This window comes from Sardina pilchardus, chromosome 21, assembly GCF_963854185.1.
Source record: "Sardina pilchardus chromosome 21, fSarPil1.1, whole genome shotgun sequence".
NCBI lineage: Eukaryota > Metazoa > Chordata > Actinopteri > Clupeiformes > Clupeidae > Sardina > Sardina pilchardus.
In genome coordinates, this window is record NC_085014.1 from 10,940,587 (window position 1) to 10,960,586 (window position 20,000).

Genomic DNA, 20,000 nt, shown 5'->3' on the forward strand with positions numbered 1-20,000 from the left:
TCTCTACCGTAAATAGACCGGTCACTTCTTGCAGTGGAACTTCATTCAAAAGTGAAACCCGACGTTTGATCAGCTGTGTTCTAAAGAATGTTTGATTCAAGTTCCAGCGTATGGCAAACTACATCTCTCAGCAAAATCCACAATGAAACAGTAGGCCTATATAAACTTAAAGAGTCATATCATGTAGAGTTTATTTATTTGCTTTGGCAAGTAGCCTTGTAATAAGCGAGATGTATAGTCTAATATGTATAGAACGCCGAACTGCAATACTGCGCCAGAGACCCCATGTGCACTGAGGCTTTGGCCGCTTTTGAGCTGGTCTCACCAGGTCAACTACTCTAGGACCTGCCTCTCATGGTGCTCATCTATCACAACAGCCATCTACACGCAGCGAAACCCTGCCTTCAACCCTTGATGCTTCTTGGATGACATCCATCAAGCTGCTGGTAATGCCACATCAACACCCTCAACGCTCCATGGCAGGCCACCGCATCTGACAATGCAGTGCATCGACTCTCTGCGACCACGAGCCAGCACGAGAGTGATACAGCATGGGCCAGTTATAGCTCTCTGATTTATTTATTTTTTTTCGCTTCCTTTTTTACTTTTTATTATTTGTTATATGCCGCTCCATCTGGCATCTTTTGTCTTGTCATTTGTTATCTTGTAAATGTGTCTGTCATGTCTTGGTGTCATGGGTACGCTGGCATGGCGACTACACCGCTCCGTCTGCCATCTTTTGTCTTGTGTGTGTGTTTGTATTGTATGTGGAGTGCTTTGGGTTGCACTCTATGCATACAAAACGTGCTACATAAATAAAAGTGACTTGGCTTGACTATTATCTTCCAGTTAAAGGGATATTCCGCCATTTTTGGAAATACGCTCATTTTCCACCTCCCCTCGAGCAAAACAATCGATATTTACCTTGTTCCCGTTCATCCAGCCATTCTGTGAGTCTGGCGATACAACTTTTAGCTTCAGCCTAGCATAGATCATTGAATCGGATTAGACCATTAGCTTCTCGCCTGCTAGCTTCATGTTTAAAAGTGACTAAGATTTCTGGTAATTTTTCCATTTAAAATGTGTCTCCTCTCAAGTTAGAAAGTGCAATAAGACCAACTGAAAATGAAACCTGGCGTTTTTCTAGGCAGATTTGACAGGGAACTACACTCTCATCTGGCGTAATAATCAAGGCAACTTGCAAACGTACCATAGGCGCAGTGATATCGTACGCAGCATCTGAAAATAGTCCCCATAGACAACAAGCAGTAGTAGTGCCAGTAGTTTGCAAGTTGCCTTGATTATTATTTTCAAAAATGTGTCAAAAATGTGTCAACCCACAGGCATCTGTCTGGACTGCAGGCAGATTATTTTAGCACCTGGATATGAACTGTATATCGAGATGTTGTCGAGGGTAGGTTATTAGACAAAATATCGCTAAAATAACCGCATTCAAAGTTGGCATGGTTCTCCCATCACAACATACCAGAAGAGGAGAAAATCACCTTTTTAAACGCCGTGGACAATGGCAATGACTGCTGATGTGTTGAATCTTCACCGGGTTTAAGAGTCAAAACGTATGTTTTTCCGTGAAATGTGTTCATGTTATGAAAGTGTAGACTGTATACTGTCGAATTAAAGGTATACTATGCAACATTTTTCAGTTAATCAATTCGTTCCATACTGTTATATATGATTAAATGAGTCATTACCGGTCTAACGGTGGTTTTTTTGGCCGCTCTAGTGGTCTGTAGCGGTAAAACCACACTTGCAACTTCAGAAGATACCGGGCACGCACCCATGCTCTACTCCAGGAAGTCTCATGAAAAGGCACGGCAGACTGACCGATTGAGGAGTTTTGTCAAATATACACGCTAAAGCTGTAGGGGAAGCTCTGCAGAGAAATATGCAAGCATAAAACGAGCAAAAATGAAAAGTGAAAGCGAAACCGGCGATGAAATCGTCAATCCTGCATAGTATACCTTTAAGCGAAAACGTGAAATTCAACATTTTAGCCGGAACGTTTGTTTAACGTGGATTTTCCTAAAATAGCATTGAGAGCAAAGCGACTGGTTTTGCCTTGCAGGGTCACATATGTGCGAAATGCAGTTTGGCATTGTCTTTCTGAAATATTCAAGCCAAGGACTTCCCTGAAAAAGAGCTTTTCTGGATGGCAGCCTATGGCATCTGCTTTCAGAGACTAGAAGCACAGACCAAAGTAGCATCAGAATCTGGTGTCATGGTCAAACGTGTCGACCCGGGCATCTCTCTGGACTGCAGCACCTTTGCAACTTTAGCACCTGGACTTCTACTACTATGGAGTCATGCCATGCTGTTGTCATGTGTGCAAAATGCAGCCTGGCATTGTCTTTCTGCAATATTCAAGGCCTTCCCTGAAAGAGAGCTTTTCTGGATGGCAGCCTATTGCTCCACAAATCATACTCTTCTGCATTAATTCCAGATGTGCGAGCTTTTTCAACCATTTTCAGATACTATTCTGGATGCTATTGAAGTCGCTGATTTCCAAAAGAGAATGTTGCATTTTGATTGGTCCTGGCCACAGGACTGTTTTCCACTTGCCTCCGTTTAGTTTAAATGACCTCAGGCCCTGAGAAGATGGCGGTGTGTCAGGATCACGCACAGATGTAGCTTCTTTGTTGCATCTGTGGATGAAGTGAGTGAGTTAACTGAGTTGATCTCACAACAGCTGGATTGAGTGACTGGCCCTATAAACTCATGGAAAAAATACCTAAATGGCTGAATATTTTGTGCCAATCAGATTGTGAGCTTCTAACAGCCAATCAAGCTGCAGGATTGAAACAACAAATTACAGTGCAGGATTTCGTTAGCCAATCAAATTGCAGGAATTGCAATAGCCATTCAGATCATATGATTACCAAGCTTAATTAGATTAAGAACAACCAATCACACTGTTGGATTCCATTAGCCGACCAAATTGGGATTCAACAGCCAATCAGAATGCAGGATACCAACAACAAATCAAATTAAGGGATTTGTCAAGAAAATCAGATTGCAGGATTCCAACAGCCAATCAGATTGCAGGGACACAGAGGCATTTCATTGAGTGAAAATTGCTCAGAATGCCATACAATATTAGTCTGGTTTTCACCATACTGAGCTCAATCTTTTAAGATTGAACATTAGTCTGGGGAGGCTGCGCTTTGTTTCTACTGCACTTCGCATCGCTTAAGTTTCGTTATCGTTACGTCACCGGCCAATAGCGTGCCAGGACTAGAGTATGGCCGTTTCTGATTGGAGCCAAAGGTTCTGGCAGTAAACAGAGGAGATAGATCTGCTGGTTTCCAGCCTGAGCTGCCGGGCAAAATTCAAATTCCTTGGAAGTTCAGGCAGGGTTCATCCAGCCTAATACAATATGCAACTTGGGGCATTACCCTTCTAGATTGGTGTTATGGCATCACTAGGCAAAGCAAATCACACACACACACACACACCCACGCCATCTGAGCTGTCTGCCTCGTGCCTACATGACTAGTGACTGTGTGAGGAAGGGGGATGATGAATCAGGTTGAGAAAGACATCTTATTGTGCAGTCACACCTCACGTCAGGAAGTTTCTCTCTGCCTCAGTCTGGCTGCTGTCGTCATAGTGGGGTGGCGTGGTGTGTGTGTGTGTGGAGTGACTGAGTGAATCAGAGGTGCAGTGTTGTTTTTATTGAAAACCTTTATTAGCTCTTTGAGCGAGCAGTCATAATGTTGCTTCATTGTTGCTGTGACACACACACAAGCACACACACACACACACACACGCACGCATCACTCTCACTCTCTCGCTCTCCTCTTAACAAAGTGAATGCCAGGCAGATGACATCAGTTTTTCCATTAATGCCTGGAGAGAGACAAATCATCCTTCACACACAGATCCAGGCACACAATACCTTCAACTCCTCAGCTCGATAAATACAAAACAAACCACGACTTTAACAGAAGACATACAGTATAAATAGCATAAATACAATCCATCCTACTCCAGCTTGTTTGTTTTGGCTACGCCCAAAAAAGGGGAAGAGCTCTAGTGGAAACAGCTCTTTCCCTTCTGTGTCTTACGGTAAAATACCGTATAAAGCACCCAAGTGTTCCCCACCCAGAGCAGCCCTTGTAGGCCTTGCATCAGCGCATGCGAGAGTGGAGCCAGAGTAGCACAGACATGCAGGAAGCGCCCGATTAGCCCCCCGTCTGCGTCCGAGTTTGAGTCCCGCGAGCAGCGTCCCACCACCTGTAAGCCCAGCTGCAGCGCCACTCCGGTCCAAATGAGGGCGCAGGCGAGTCTGGCGTGGTGCGTGGTCCGCACGTGGCGCGACTCGGCCGCCCAGTGGCTCACCAGCAGCGCCTCCAGGCTGACGCAGCTCAGCAGCAGCAAACTGGCCAGGTGGTGGGCCTCGGGCAGCAGGCCCCGCACGATCCAGGGGCTCGCCTGCCCGACGCAGCCCAGTGAAAGCCTCAGGTCGCCCAGCCCGAGACCGGACTCGAGGCCCAGGCCCCAGCGCAGCAGCAGCAGGCCGTCGGCCCTGGCCAGCTGGCCCAGCAGCACGACGGAAGCCTTGCGGGAGACGCGCGGCGAGGAGAGCAGCAGGAGGGTGTAGAGGCTGGCCAGAGCGCCCACGGCCAGCAGCAGCTCGTTGCCCAGCGGCAGCAGCAGCGTCTGGATATATTTCAGCAGGAGGAAGCGGCGGAGGGCGTCGCGAGGGGCCATCAGACCCGTCACGGCCGCTGAGAGCTCGCTGAGGAGAGGAGAGGAGAACAGCCCGGGCGTTAGTCCTCTGTTGACTGACCACCATGACAGACCTTCTTCCCTAATCCATCAGTTTGTTTTACACTCATTAAACACTAAACGCACCATAACGAACCGATTTTTTGGTGTCAAGCACTACATGTGTGATAACAGTTTACACAGCTGAAACAGATGGTTTGTTTGAAAGGGACTTTCTTGTCCTTCATGTCATGATGACATGACCTCAATCTGCTACAGAAGTTTCCATATCAACACTTTGAACACTTCTTGAAAGGCTTGCAAAAAACTGGCTCTGTTTGACTGTCTGTGCCCTCCCCACACACACACACACACACACACACACACACACACACACACACACACACACACACACACATACACACACACACACAAGCACAGCAAGACAAATGTTCTGTCTGGTCAACATTTACAAGTACGTGACTGATACGATCGCTGATCCCGGCGGGCAGGAATGCTACTTACAGCTGTGCACTTGTTCCTTTCTTTGCAGCGCCAAGAGCCGCCCAGTGTGGCACAGTCCGGCTCATTTTTCCTCTGGGTCTCCGGCTCCGGTGTGTGTGTGTGTGTGTGTGTATGTCTGTGTGTGTTTGAGTGTGTGGGTGTGTGATTTTCCTCAAGTATGTAAATGTGTATGTGTTTGTATCTCAAAGTTTGAGTGTTTGTGTTTATGTGAGTGTTTAAATATTTGAATCACAATGTGTGTGTGTCTGTGTGTGTGTTTGTATCTATAATTTGCTCTCCCTCAGCTTTGGCTCAGTAAGAGATCTAGTTCAAGTGTGCAAATGTAGCTGTTTCGATAGAGTGCAAGTGCGAGGTGGTGTGTGTGTGTGTGTGTGTGTGTGTGTGTCGATTGCCGCTGAGTGAGTACGGACTGGGAAGTTTATGGGCCGTAGCTCCAGCTGAGATTCCTGACTCATCACAGCTCCCCAACGGGAGCGGGAATACCCCTCCTCCTGCCTGGTGACATCACCCCACAGCTCCAACACAATACAACCTCCGTGTAGCTTTCCATGGAACAGCAATCTCTCTCTCTCTCTCTGTTTGAGTGTGTGTGTGTGTGTGTGTGTGTGTGTCTGTGTCTATGTCTGTGTTTGAGTGTGTTTGTGTAGGAGTGTGTGTGTGTATGTGTGTGTGTCTGGGTCTGTGTGTGTGTGTGTGTGTGTGTGTGTGTGTGTGTGTGTGTGTGTGTGTGTGTGTGTGTTTGTGTATGTCTGTGTTCATGTAGGTGTGTTTGTGTATGTCTGTGTTCATGTAGGAGTGTGTGTTTGTGTGTGTGTGTTGTGTGTGTGTGTGTGTGTGTGTGTGTGTGTGTGTGTGTGTGTGTGTGTGTGTGTGTGTGTGTGTGTGTGTGTGTATGTGTGTGTGTGTGTGTGTGTGTGTGTGTGTGTGTGTGTGTCTGTGTGTCTGTGTTTGTGTAGGTGTGTGTGTGTGTGTGTGTCCCCTGCATTTTCTCTCTCCTCTTTCTGTGTTTCTGTGCATCTGTGTGTGAGTGTATGTATAGTATGTGTCATGCGTGTGTGTGTGTGTGTGTGTGTGTGTGTGTGTGTGTGTGTGTGTGTGTGTGTGTGTGTGTGTGTGTGTGTGAACAGAGTGCTATTCAGGGGAGAAAAGGAAGTTATGTTTGTGAAACACATGTCTGATGATAACACTCCACCTATCACTGGATTTCACACACTTGTATATTTTTAGTATAGACCATTCTGCATATCTTCAGTACCTAACGTTAAAGATGTAAAGAAATATATTGTTTTTAAGGACCATTATGTTACTGTATTTAATTCCTTAGGCAGATTGCAATGTATGCCTCATACATTTAAAGCATTCAAAATCCTAACCATATGTAAACCATTAAACTTTGCCAAATGTAAACATGCAATTAATTGACTGTTGACACAGGATGTTGAATGTTGATGAAGTCAACCAAAAGGGCAAAGATGAATGCATCTCCAAACTCAGTGTACAGTACTGATTCCACTGACTCCAACTTCCAAGTGTGTTAAGTGTATTGTAGTACACTCTTAAGACAAATGTGTTGAAAACAATGCAACTTGCGTTGTTTTTAACACAGATAGGAACAACACAGATTGTGTTTCCTTTTTTATTTGTTACACTTACACAATAAGTGTTGAAGTGTTGAAAACAACATAACCTGCGTTTTTGTTAGCACAACTATGTGTTCAGATAGGGACAACATCTTTGTTTAAAGAGTGTAGCCTCTCTGTTTCACTCTGTTTATCGTTTCAACTTATTTCATTGTGATATAGAATTGATGGTGTAACTGTGAACATTAAGCCTATGCAACTTGCACAAAGACTTTATATTATTGATATTAATTAGTAATACATATAAATTAGTAATATAATTAACCATAATAAATGTTACTAAAAAAAAGGGCAGATTTATCACACAAGGGACAATTTATTAATCCTGTTGCACATAGCAGTCTTCAATCAGAACAGCCACAGTCCACACTACCATCTGAGGTTCTGTGAAGGAGACCTGGGTCCCAATTACCTTATCGAATCGAGCGATCTGGGAGAGAAGAGGAGAGCTAAAAGCCATATATGGAGATTTTGTTGGTAAACCAGATGTTGAAGAAACTCCTCAAACAGCTCTTATTCTGCCTTGTAAGGCAGTACCACATTCACTTTAAAATCGTGTGGCACCACAAATTTGTCTAAGCTTTTCCATGATGCTGAAATGTTCAGCAAATATGTACAGTACGTAAGTGTTAGGGTGACGGGTTAGTGAGATAACACACAGCGCCACGTCTCAGAAGTGAATGCTTGTCCGTTCGAGTCGGCAATGCGGCCATGATGCAAAGCAGAGTGTGTTGGGAGCAGTGCAACAACAGAAGTGAAACACCGTTAGTCGTAATCTTTTTGAAGTGTTTTGAAGTGCAGATCAAGTCTTGATAGTGGAAACGCAGCAGATTGAGGTCATGTCATTTCATCGTCAGGCTGCTGAGGAAGACCGAACTCGGCTCCCACCCCCTTGCACAGACCTCATAGAGGATTCATAGAAAGCATTCTCGCGAAAGGCATCAATACTGTATGACTGGTATGGGAATACCCAGGGGGGGGGGGGCCTTCAGAGAGTTTGAAAAACTGCTGACAAAGTAACTGGTGCTAACCTCTCATCCAACAAGGACACAAAAAAGAAACTACTTCACACTTGTGCAACCACAACAGGAAATACAGCCAAGCAGCAGGCTATATACACAGTAGACTATATGTACACAGGACAGAGAAGCAAGTATATCTGCTTCTTCTCTCTACAGTTTATCCATCTTCAAATCTACGCCAAAACACCTTTCCACTGCCACTACCAGAGTTTGTTTCAGACAGACATCACAAAACAGGAAGGCTTTGGTCAACAAAATACTGTAATCTCGCTGTCACAGATCCTGTGGTTGGAGACATGAACAGGCAAAAAATACCACGCTGCCCTGTATTTCAGACCTGAGAAGATAAACACTCAGAAATATAACATAATACCACCAGCACAATATAATAATAACAAATCTAAAAGGAAACACCCACACTTTAATTATTTTGAGAAAAGATTTAGACTACAGTGCATCAAAGTTCTACGCACAATGTTATGGCCTAAGTAGGTAATCTGTCATCTAACAGTCTTTCACATGGCTGAGCACACACTATCAGAGTGACTTTTAAGACTAAATGTAACCTGTACAAACATTTCCCAAAAAAGTGAACAACTGCAGTGCTGCTTTAAATGCTGATTTGAAACATAAAAATCCATTCACGGAATGTGACTAGCATCTACAGTATCGCTTCCAAAGGTGTAAACCGCACAAGGACATTAGGCCCAATTTACACCAAAGATCCGCGACTAGACAAAACCTTCGCAGAGGCAGTTGCAGCGGCGTGAATTAATGTTGTGCAAACTATATTTTTGGGTGGGCACTGGGCAGAGTTTTTTTTTTTTTTTTTTTTTTTTAAACCCTTTTCAAAATCGAAACCACATCCTAAACATTAATAATATACGGTTACATTTTACTTGAAGGTATCTATCTACATCAGAGTGACATGACACTGTCATGTGTCATAAACATTGTAAACAAGTCATAAATGCTTCATTCGGTTTTTGTCATGACAAGTTAGGGTAAGGGTTAGGGTTCTGTGTCATGTCACTCTAATGAAGAAACCTTCAAGTAAAGTGTATAGTTCTTGATTCTTTATGAAACTGTGTAGGCCAACAATTCTATGAGTGACAACCAAAATGACATCTTGTCTTCCAGTCTGACAAAAAAAAATCAACCATGACCTCATTTTAAAAACTCTTTTCAAGATCAAAACCGGCCTTGTCCATCACTGCCTCTTCATTCCCCTCAAAGCTTTGCCTGTTTCATTTTGGCACATGAAATGATAAAATCATATTGTCACTTTAGCCTATACATTGTTGGTCAAAAATAGCCTGCAGCCTAAAAATATTTTGCAGTGTAGGCTAAATCCCTTCAGACAGTTTGTTTTCTTGTTACTGGTAGGCTACAGTATATGTAGACTATGTTAAGCTAATTTCACAAGGAGCCACTGCTAGCTTGGCCTCATTTCATAATATTTACATGGCTGCTAGGCTATTTGCAGTGTTAACAGACAGTTAATGGTCCTGGATAATATTCAGTTTCCAGTAGTTGTCTTTAGGGCGACTGAAGGCACCACCACCACAGCCAGCTTTCCATTGTCTTTTAGCCTAACGCACACCATTGTGAGGCTACCTTGGGCTAATTTAATGCTTAACTTATTAAGCAGGATGGGATGTATTTCTGGATGCTGGAGACATTGTAATCAATTAACTCGTTGACTATACTGACCAAGAGATTAACAGTTCCAAAACTCCCATAAACCGGCAACTAGGAAATCACTGCCATTTTTTCCCAATAATCTCTTATGTGTTTTATCTACCGCTCTGGAGTGGATGACAGGTTAACTGCGGTCTGATTATTTAATGACGATGCATTGAAATAAAAAAATAAATCTTGTGATCTTCGGCAGGCATGTGCCCGCCCACATGGTATAGACACGACGTCGCTGATACCAAGGCATAGATGAGACAGACAGGGTCTGGTGTGACTCCGAGGCAGGGTGGGGCAGCCACAGCACTTCCTCTGTCACCAGCCTGAAACTGTTACTCACTTCAAGCTCTATTCAGCCCTTCCGCGAAAGGCAGAAGTGTTGACAGTGACATCTAGGCTGGGTATAAGCCCTGCCTGATCTGCCGGCGATTTTGGATTTCGCCCCTGCAGCTCAGGCTGGACACCTGCTGCACGTCTACAGTATCTCTCCTGTTTCCTGTCCACTTCTGCTGGGTCCAAATACAACCTGTAGCTTATCCAAAAGGCGCACTTGGATCATTGGTCTGTCCAAATCTGGTGTACAGTATCATGGTGTACTGTTTATGTTTCAGCAATGGGCTCAGGATGGCCTTATGTGAGACAGAACATGATACAGTACATTCTATGTAGCCTATAATTGCTGAAAGCTGGGACATTTTGAAAGAGGTTGTTTAAAAACTGGGACCCATACGTGTTATGTCCGTCAGATATTTGTGGAGACTTGGGACCCGATACCAGTCCAGCATGCATTGCTCATACCAGAATTAGTTTGATTAAATATATCATGTCAACCCGCCTACCGAAATAGGCTCTGGTGTGATCTTGAGGCAGGGTGGAGATGCCACGACATGTAGGTACTAAAAACAACGGAGGTGGTGTTGTTTGTGTTGTTTTTGTTGTAACAGTGTATAGCCTGAAACTGTTTCTCACATAGCTCATTTTAGCCAGAAGTGTTGACACGCCACGTATGACTGCCATTTCATGGAACTGCTATAAAGGCTGAATCACAAAGACAACTGTCAGTGCTAATAGTCCCATCAACAACATGCCAGCCTGAGGCTGTGGCTGTAGCTGTGGCTTTGCCTTCTGATAACAGAGTGTTGTTACTGCAGGAAGGCTTTGGTGCAGATGATGTCAGTTGAAATGGTCAGAGTATGGTCAGATATCAGACCACGAATGGTCATCAAAGCAGACGGAACCGGTCTGGACACGTTTAACTCTCATGGATGTTTGACTTACTCAGATACGTTAAACCACAGTCCTCTTCACTCGATACTTGAGACACTGACAGCTCCTACTTGGCTGAGTGATTGCATGCAGCAATGTGTAGCAGTGCTTCGCCTGAATGAGAATATAGTTCCTTAAATATATAGTTGCTTAAATAATCATGAATCTTCTTATCTAACTCAACAGCAAATAAACCCAAAATGTTGTCGTTTTCCAGGCTTTCTGCCAGTAGGCTACATACCCCAGGGAAGAGTCAAACTTCAGATTAGTATTCCCTTTGCCCCTCAGCATGCACACTTTATTATGCTATGCTACCAAAAAACGAAAGAGGCTAAATAACCAGCCATGAAAACTATAGCGACTTAACAGAAAATGCAGTAAAGAAAATTAATTCATACTTGCTTACTGAATATAAAAACAAAGAGACAATAGACAATGGTCATACACAATATATACACACACAAAACATATACAATATATTTACCATATAGGAAAAACATTGTTGGAAAGACAATTATATGAAGGGTCCAAAATCTATTCCCTCGTTAAGACCAGGGTAGTTCAGGGCTTTAAAATGATCAATCCAAAATGTCTCTCTCAGCAATAATCTGTTGAGGCGATCCACTCCCCTAATCCCCCCTAGTTTCTACTTTTTTTACCTTGTCTCCCTGTATTTTATTTTTTTTTTTAATGTAAATACTAGTATAATTTCTGTTAATAAAATGACTAAATGAATGCAAATCACACATATATTCTGGACATGTTCCATACATCCTCACTTTATATGCACTCTGTTTTAATGTGTGACTGCACGCTGTTTCTTGAGATGGATTGGTCTCTATGATGTCTGGTCCCGAGTCCTGTATGAAAAATAGACTTGGCACCAGTGGTCTCGGGGGAGCCAAGCTGTTATTTTAGTTAACTTGTTGTTTGTTCTCCTTAAGGTCACATTCAGCCACTTAACTTCAGTCATTATTTTTTTTTTTTTTAACAGTATTCCCCTTGGGGCTCCTAATTACTTTCACCATACACAGCACAAACAACATAAATCAAACCAAACATGCACATTTTTGTTTCACTTTGCATTTTGTTCTAACATATTCATTCAGTATGTCTTTGTGTACTTAAAGGCAGGACTGGATGACGACAACAACAACAGCAACAACAAAACAGCCCAGGATTGTGTCCTTGCGTCAACCCACTTCTGGATAAGCTCATGTAAGCTTTGTGGCTAGATGGACCATTCATATCATTTGAATGTTGTCCACACACCACGCTATGGGCCAGCATATCAAGGCAAGACACACATGAACAGTCAGCTATTGCACAGGAAGTCGCATTTCTATATAAATGTATAAGCAGATGTTTTTTTTGTTTTTTTACAAAATAACGTACATTATAGAGATGCCCGATTGATCAGCTGGTGACTGGAATTGGCCGATTTTCACGTGATCGGCCATGACCAGTGACCGGCCGCCGGTCAGTCTGAGCCGGTTTTATGCTGGTCAAATGCATGTGCGCGTCACTTAAACATCACCAAGTTGAGTTGCCAAAGTATGAAGAAACTAGCTATGATCTCTGAATGTATCTTTAATACGGAAATGTCTTCGGTTATTTGAGTGAGTGAGCTGTTATGATAATTTCCCCATATTCTGTGTAATCAAATAATGTGTAATGATCTTGTAATTACCTCCGCCAAGGAGGTTCTGTTTTCATCGGGGACTGGCGTTTGTTTGTCTGTCTGTCTGTCTGTCTGTCTGTCTGTCTGTCTGTGTCTGTTTGTTAGCAAGATAACTCAAAAACTAATGGATGAATTTAGCTGAAATCACGATTATGTATTATTATGCATGGTATGGCCACGTGGTGGCGATCTGAATAGTTTAGGTTCAAATGTATGACAACCTAGGAAGAAGAAGGCAGGCGGAGGTAGCTGCGCTCTCTGAGTGCTTTTCTAGTTCAGTTGTGTAATTCTTGTAATTCAGAGTGACCCATGTTGCATTATTGTACATTAGTTGATGTACATCTTTAGCCTGAATTTGCGTTGCATGTGTGATTGTGAGTCACAATTTGTGACCACCCTAGTGTTGCTTAACTAATTGTCTGTGATCTCCATTCTAGAGAACAGCTTGACGTAGCTGAGTTTCAGCTCTGCCCTCCACTCCTCATCACCATGACTACTGACCCAAATCCCCAGAAACCCACACGTCAACTGTCCTTAACAATTTCTCCAGGCAGACGTTGAAAAGTCAGGCCGCAGATCAGCACCTCCATGGGCGGACCTCCAACAGCAACATAGGGTGCCTCTCAACATGCCTCCTCAATCCTCGAGGGGCGTTCCCACTGATCTATAACTAACACTGGATAGACTATCCCATTGTTTCCCCCCCATCATTCTTTATGTAGATCAGTAAGGATCGAGGCCCGAGGAGCGAGGGAGGACGTATAAACGCTGCATGAGAGGCACCTTTAGGTGGATTCGACTTGATGTAGCCGTCTCAAGACGACTGCAGACATGATTATATCTGAGATTCTGATACGTTTTCAAACCGGAATTGTGCATACGTCATGGTTGAAAACGTATCAGAATCTCAGAAATAATCACGTCTGCTGTCATCTAAGACGGCTACTACATCAAGTCGAATCCCCCTAATGCTACATGCGCCTACCACAGGCGGGCCTGGATGGGCCTAGGCCTGCCTATACTTGTCAGTCTTGCCCATCAAATTAGAACAATATAGATTTGTTTTTGGATAGTGTAGTGTATGGTGTAGCTTATTGCACTTAGGCCTACGCAATTTGGAAATGGTTGTTGATGTGTTTGAGTTGGTTATGGCCGCCGAGTCATCTGCATTACAATTGTGGGCTGAGAAAGATAGCCATTAGACATTAGGGCAGTCTGTCGGCCGAGGAAGACTCTAACTCTTGTTGCCGTCATTAACTCTCTCTGCCTCTACCTTTCTCTACATCCCTCTCTCTCTCTCTCTCTTTCGGCGTGTGTGATAAGTTTTCATCGTTGCCGTAGGCTTGTGTTATATGGCCTGTCTGTTTCACATCTGTTTGATGTGATGACTGATGACACACCAATGCTATGCTCTTGTAGTTTGTGCACATTTTACATGTTTAGTCTAACAGCGAACTGTCACTTGACCTTGTGCACAATTCAATAAATGGGTAGAAAATATTCTCTCTGTATCCCAAAATATCTCCCTCCCGGGCCTCCATGTGATTGCCCATCAACATTGCTCAAAAAGTTGCTTCCTTCAGCGATTGTTCACAGACTGGATAACCATCTGCCCTCTACACAAGGCAAGAAGCAAGTCATCTGAGAACGGATGGAAGTCCCCCAGCTGAACTGCATCATCCACCTGTTCTTCAGAAGAAGGCTGCATGTGTCAAAATAAACATTACTGTAAGTCAGTCTCTCTTTAAGATTAATCAGTTATAAGATACAGTACACACTTAAAGATTACACACTTAAAACCACAAGTGCTTTTAGGGCCGAAACTATTTTCATATATCCCTTAATTACCCCTTTACAAACATTTCTATAACCTTGTTTAGAGGGGACATTTTAGTTCCTCTTTTGTGGTTAGTAAGTTTACCAGCACCACATTCACCATATGAGTAAAATAAGTAGGGCCAAGCTATTAGAGATTTTGCCCCATGTGATTATGCTTTTGTTTGAAGCCTATAAGCTGCTGACAGAGCACTAAAGGCAGGGGTGTGTTTGTTTGTTTGAGTTCAAATATCAACATTCTCCAGCATTTCTAGCTCTCCCTTTATGATAATAAAGAAGAGAAGGCGAGGCGAAAGGTATAAGCTTGCAATATGATCACAACTTAAACAAACGCACAGAGCACACAATGAGATTGAGGTGGTAGCACAGGTGACTGCCTGCTGAGCATTTCTGCTTGTCACACACCTCCGACAGCGCCATTGCAGGTAGCTGCACGGTCATCAGCCGGGAGCCACTCATGTTCTGATTGATACTGTAAGCCATTATTTACGATGCATTTCTCATAGTGATACAGGAGGTCCCGGATCCAATAAAAAAAGGTTCCGGATCCAACGTTGGAGGTTCCGGAACATGTTCCGTCGTGTTCCGGCTTCCGGCGTGTTCCGCCATTTCATTCACACTGCAATGGCAGCCTGGAAACTACCGTCCTAATTTTTGCCTGAGATAGGGGATCAATCACAGAACAGGGGGGAAAGCAAGACGATGATGAGCTATGCACAGACGCATTTGATAGACATCTGTGGCGCCCAATGCACGGATCTGGGCATTTTTTTTTCAGATACGAGAAAATGAACGTTTGGTTGCCAGACCACGTCTCGTTGAGATATGGTCTCGTCAGCCAGGTCAGTGATCTCTGGAAACCTGAGCTGAACCTAGATCAAGGTCCACTCTCAGGTTCCACTCATAACTGCCTGACAGGGCTGCTCTCCGTGGCTGGGTGATGTTAGAGGCCCCTCCTCCCTCTCTGACGAAGCTCCCTGGCTGTTTCCGTCCTGCATACCTCCAGGATCTCCGTCAGCTTCCGCAGGACTCGGACATGGCACCACCTGAACTGACCCTGGGTCAGCGCTGTTTTGCAGCTTGACAGGATGTGCTGCAGGCTCGAACTTGGGGCATTGCAGAGTTGGCATGCAGCTCTCCTCTGAGCCATACCACAGACAGAGGTTACTGGGGCTTGGGAGGGTGTCGTAGGTGGACCTTTTGAGGAAACTCAGCCTGACTTGGAGAATCTTCAACTATATTGGCCCATCCTACGGCGCTGCTTATTACTCCTTCCCAGGTTGTCCATCCTTGCTGGCGTTGCCAAGGGGGTTTGATTTGATAGCTCTCCTCCTCTGTCCTGACCATCTCGGATATCTCTAGCTCAGAGCAGTCCTTCACCCCAGGCCAGTTCTCCCTGACTGTGTCCTGCCGACGATCTCTTAGTGTTTCAGCCTGGTGATCTCATACATCTTGAGAGGCCACATTAGCCGTCTATATATATACAGTATATATATATATATATATATGTATACATAGATCTTGAATTTACCCTGAACATGGCTCTTGTCGATCCGCGTCAGACCTTCAGTGAGTTGTAAAATGACTATATTAGCCATGTGCTTATCTGACAAGTCTGCTGTGTACAGTTGCCCAAGGCTCTGGACGGGTTGTTCAGCCAGTGTTGGTATCTTTTCACTGTTCACTGTAAAGGAGATGTGATCATTTCTGACTCCTTGACGTATGGAGAGACTCCGGGATTTAGAGGGTTTTATCCTCATCCATGGCCCACACTAAGGAGTTCTTCAAACCTCTTCATTAGCCGGTTGGTACAGGCCGCTGTTTGAAGAAGGGTGGTTACATCATCCATGTAGCTCCCCAGGGCCGGCATTACATTTTCTAGTTTGTATATGTTTCTCATTTAATTAAATGTTTTAGTGTAACTAACATACAGTATATGTGGTGAAATCTGGTTACCATCCTCTGACTTAGGAATCCTGACCAACAGAAACATGGCTTAGGTTGAGAGGTTCTTGTAAACATTCTTATCTCTGTTAAATGATCACTGGTGATGTGATTTTCCATGGGTGTGTTGAGGTTATACAAACTGGCTTCACCAATAGACGTGTGAACGTGCTCCCGGTATCATGGATAAAGCTGCAGAAAACACTGCACAATCAATTGAAACCAATGATATATTTCAAAGTGTGCTTGTATTAAATTAAGTAGTGTGACTAATATTTCCATTTCAAGCCTTTATTGTTATTATACAGGTACACAAGATATACAAGTACAACTAGATTTTGACCATCCTGTCCACAAAAATAAGTGTGACAAGGGAGGTAGACAGGACAGGACGGCAGATAAGTCTAGCATAACATTAGCAGAGCGGAGGAGAGAAAAAAACAATAAAGTATCTGATGTGACAAATTATGCCTACCTTACACTGACAATATTTGGGAAAGATTCTTGAAAGATTGTAGTCTTTTGAGTAAAGCTTGAATGAGCGTCATTAAAGAGAAACTATGCAGGATTGGTGATTTCATCTCCGGTTTCGGTTTTGCTTTTTGTTTTCGCTCATTTTATGCTTGCATATTTCTCTGCAGAGCTTCCCCTACAGCTTTAGCCTGTATATTTATACATATATAGGCTGTATAAATATATAAATTGCAAGCGTGGTTCTTCTTGTTCCTTAAGCGTCTCAGACTTCCAGATGTAAACAAGGAGCCTCCGGCACAAACGGCAAGGCTGCAATATAGCGGATAGGGACACTGGGGGCGGGAGGAAATATGACTGTTTTCGATAAAACTGGTCAGTCAAGCAAAACAACGATTTCTACGCGATTTTATGACTATGAAAAAGTTGCATAGGGTCTCTTTAAGTTCAAAGTAGTTAAAAGACTACAATCTTTCAAGAATCTTTCCCAAATCCTGTCAGTGTAAGGTAGGCTTTAGGTGTTCTGATAAGTATTCCGATTATCAAGAACACATTTGAATCAGAGCCAGACACTGAATGGATGGGTACGTATGATTAACATTAAAGAGAAACTATGCAGAATTGGCGATTTCATCTTAAGTTTCAGTTTCGTTTTTCATTTTCGCTTGTTTTATGCTTGCATATTTCTCTGCAGAGCTTCCCCGACAGCTTTAGCGTGTATATTTATACATATATAGGCTATACATAAATATATAAATTGCAAGCGTGGTTCTTCTTGTTCTTTATGCGTCTCAGCCTTTCAAATGTAAACAGGGAACGATCGTCTCCTAAACAAACTGCAAGGTTGCAATAGCGGATAGGGACACTGGGGGCGGGAGGAAATATTACTGTTTTTGATAAAACTGGTCAGTGAAGCAAAACAACGATTTCTAATCGATTTTATGATTATGAAAAAGTTGCATAGGGTCTCTTTAAATGGCCTTTTATGTTGAGGACTAAATCATATTTACATTAAATAAATGATATGCACCAAAGTGTATCAGCCTCCTCCCAGGCCTTCAACACTCGTATTGGGTAATTCTTGACCATATTCATGGAATGAATGGAAAATTCAAAGGAACTGTGTACAGGGGGGAAATCCCCACGCTTAGTCAGCTCTATATTCTTTTGAGCTGTTTTTTCACCATGCAACACAACAGGAGGGCGGTTGTGGTTTTTGTTTCCAGAAGCAAGTTCACCCAGAAATGCAAACTGACACGGTGATAACTAACTCCAACTAATTTTGATATTGTCTGTGTGTTCCGAGCACAAAAGTGCGCTACCCTCACTGACAGATATACAATCAATCCTAACCCGATTTGGCTTCTTGCAGATCCCTTGTTGGCTATAAAAAACGGCAAAAAACAAACCCACGCCTCTACTGTTGACAATAACAGGGAGGAAACACCTGGAATCAAAGGCATAGTCATGACGCATGGGCAATTGGGCATAGCAATGGGTTCACTAGCAGCTTATTTTGTAACTAGAAAAGCACTATGAGAGTGCAAACCTCCGCCAAATGAAAGCATAACTGCCTGGATCCAGATGGTGATGGATCACTCCCAATCTAACAATGTACAGTAATCGTTTCTTCTTCATTTCAGACCTTTCCTGGAAATTTCATGGCAATCGATCCATAACTTTTTTAGTTATCTTGCTAACAAACAGACAAACAAACGAACAAACTAACAAACCCCGATGAAAACATAACCTCCTTGGCAGAGTTAACAGCTGTAATACGGCTGCCAAGGTGTCCCAATATTATGGAATTAATGGACAAGGTGGAGGCAGCTGCCCATCCATAGTGGAGGTGAGTTTCCTCCGCCGAGTCCATTCATTCCAGGTATACGGTACCTCAGGTGTCCCGTTATCATTATTATTAATAATAGTAATAATAGCCTAATAACAACAGCAATAATAATATGCATCTTAATAGCACTACTAATAATGCCACAGTGTAGCCTATTGAAAGTAGGCTAGCCTATAGGCTATGCTACTAATTAATCAGTGAAGCGCTTCATAAATCGCCATTTGAGGTAAATGTGAACTAACAGGCTACAGTATGCATTTAGTGAAACACACCGAATACATAGGCCTTTAAAATACTGGCCAATTCAATTTTTTTTTTTTTTTTTGGTAGTGGCGTGAAAGGATATAAATTAAATTTGCTTTTCAAATCTTGTAACCTATAGTCCTAGACTAGTTTTAACCACTGATTGGAGACCTAACCACATGCTCAACTACAGTACCTTCCTTATAGGCCCGCAATAGCCTAGTTCTGTGGTCCAGTGGAGTGGGGTGCTGATATTTATGCAGGCTAGAAAAGGTAGCTAAGACTTCATCTCCCACTTTAGCCTATACCTGAAAAATGGAAATGTCTCCTCAATAGTTTTTTTAGTCATGTGCTACTGTATTTTAATAGGGAAAACATGGAGATGTTTGGTCGTTTCTAAATTCATCTCTGTTTGGATCCTAATGAATAAACTGAGCTAGCTAAGTGCTATCAAGGTATGAGGTATGTATCAACTCATCTTAGTTAAGGGAATAACATAGTTTAATAAGAAAAAACTGTGAAGTGTTCCTTTGAAGTTATGCCTCGCTTGCAAGGCCTCACAAGTTAAAATGTGTGTCCTCTGTTTTGTGCGGCTTGGAGCCAGTTTGTCACACACTCTCACACACACACACACACACACACACACACACACACGTACATTATGCGCTCTCATTTTCTGAAATTAGCTGCTTGAAACGGGTGAAATATATTTGAGCAAACACCTGCTGCTCGTAGATGATCTACACCATACATACTGAATTTAAACCCTTGAGCAGTGAAGCGGAGATCCTTATGTGCATCACTGCGCGCAAGAGGAGTTTCAGCACTCAAGAGTTTCAGAGGGCGAAGTGGCAGCACATTGTGGACCAAGTGAATGCGGTGGGCCTTGTGTCCCAAAGGACATCCGAAGACGTCAGGGGCAAACTACTCCAGTATCACAAAAAGGAAGGCTGCAACCCTCAGAAGAGGGGTAATTAATTAATGACAATAAATGTTTGGGCCTGTTACTCGTAAAAGAGGTGCATGGCAACATGTGATGGCTGCTCTTCAGAGGACTCTGGGGTGGAATCAGCATTGCCACCAGAAGCATAGAAGCAACG

At 43.2% G+C, this 20,000-nt stretch overlaps 1 protein-coding gene across 1 annotated transcript; it reads right to left on the reverse strand.

Moving 5' to 3' along the window:
- Nucleotides 1-3,759: 3,759 nt before the first annotated feature.
- LOC134069162 (uncharacterized) lies at nucleotides 3,760-5,623 on the reverse strand. Its single transcript, XM_062525040.1, has 2 exons — nucleotides 5,254-5,623; nucleotides 3,760-4,759 (listed from the first exon to the last, which is right to left on the reverse strand). Exons 1-2 carry the CDS (start codon nucleotides 5,316-5,318, stop codon nucleotides 4,051-4,053), a joined length of 774 nt encoding a protein of 257 aa, XP_062381024.1. The 5' UTR covers nucleotides 5,319-5,623; the 3' UTR covers nucleotides 3,760-4,050.
- Between the last annotated feature and the right edge of the window lie 14,377 nt (nucleotides 5,624-20,000).

Coding starts and splice junctions, on each gene's coding strand:
- LOC134069162 (XM_062525040.1), bottom strand. CDS start 5,318: ATGAGCCGGACTGTGCCACACTGGGCGGCTCTTGGCGCTGCAAAGAAA. Junction 4,760..5,253: donor AAAGGAACAAGTGCACAGCT/GTAAGTAGCATT, acceptor TCCTCTCCTCAG/CGAGCTCTCAGCGGCCGTGA.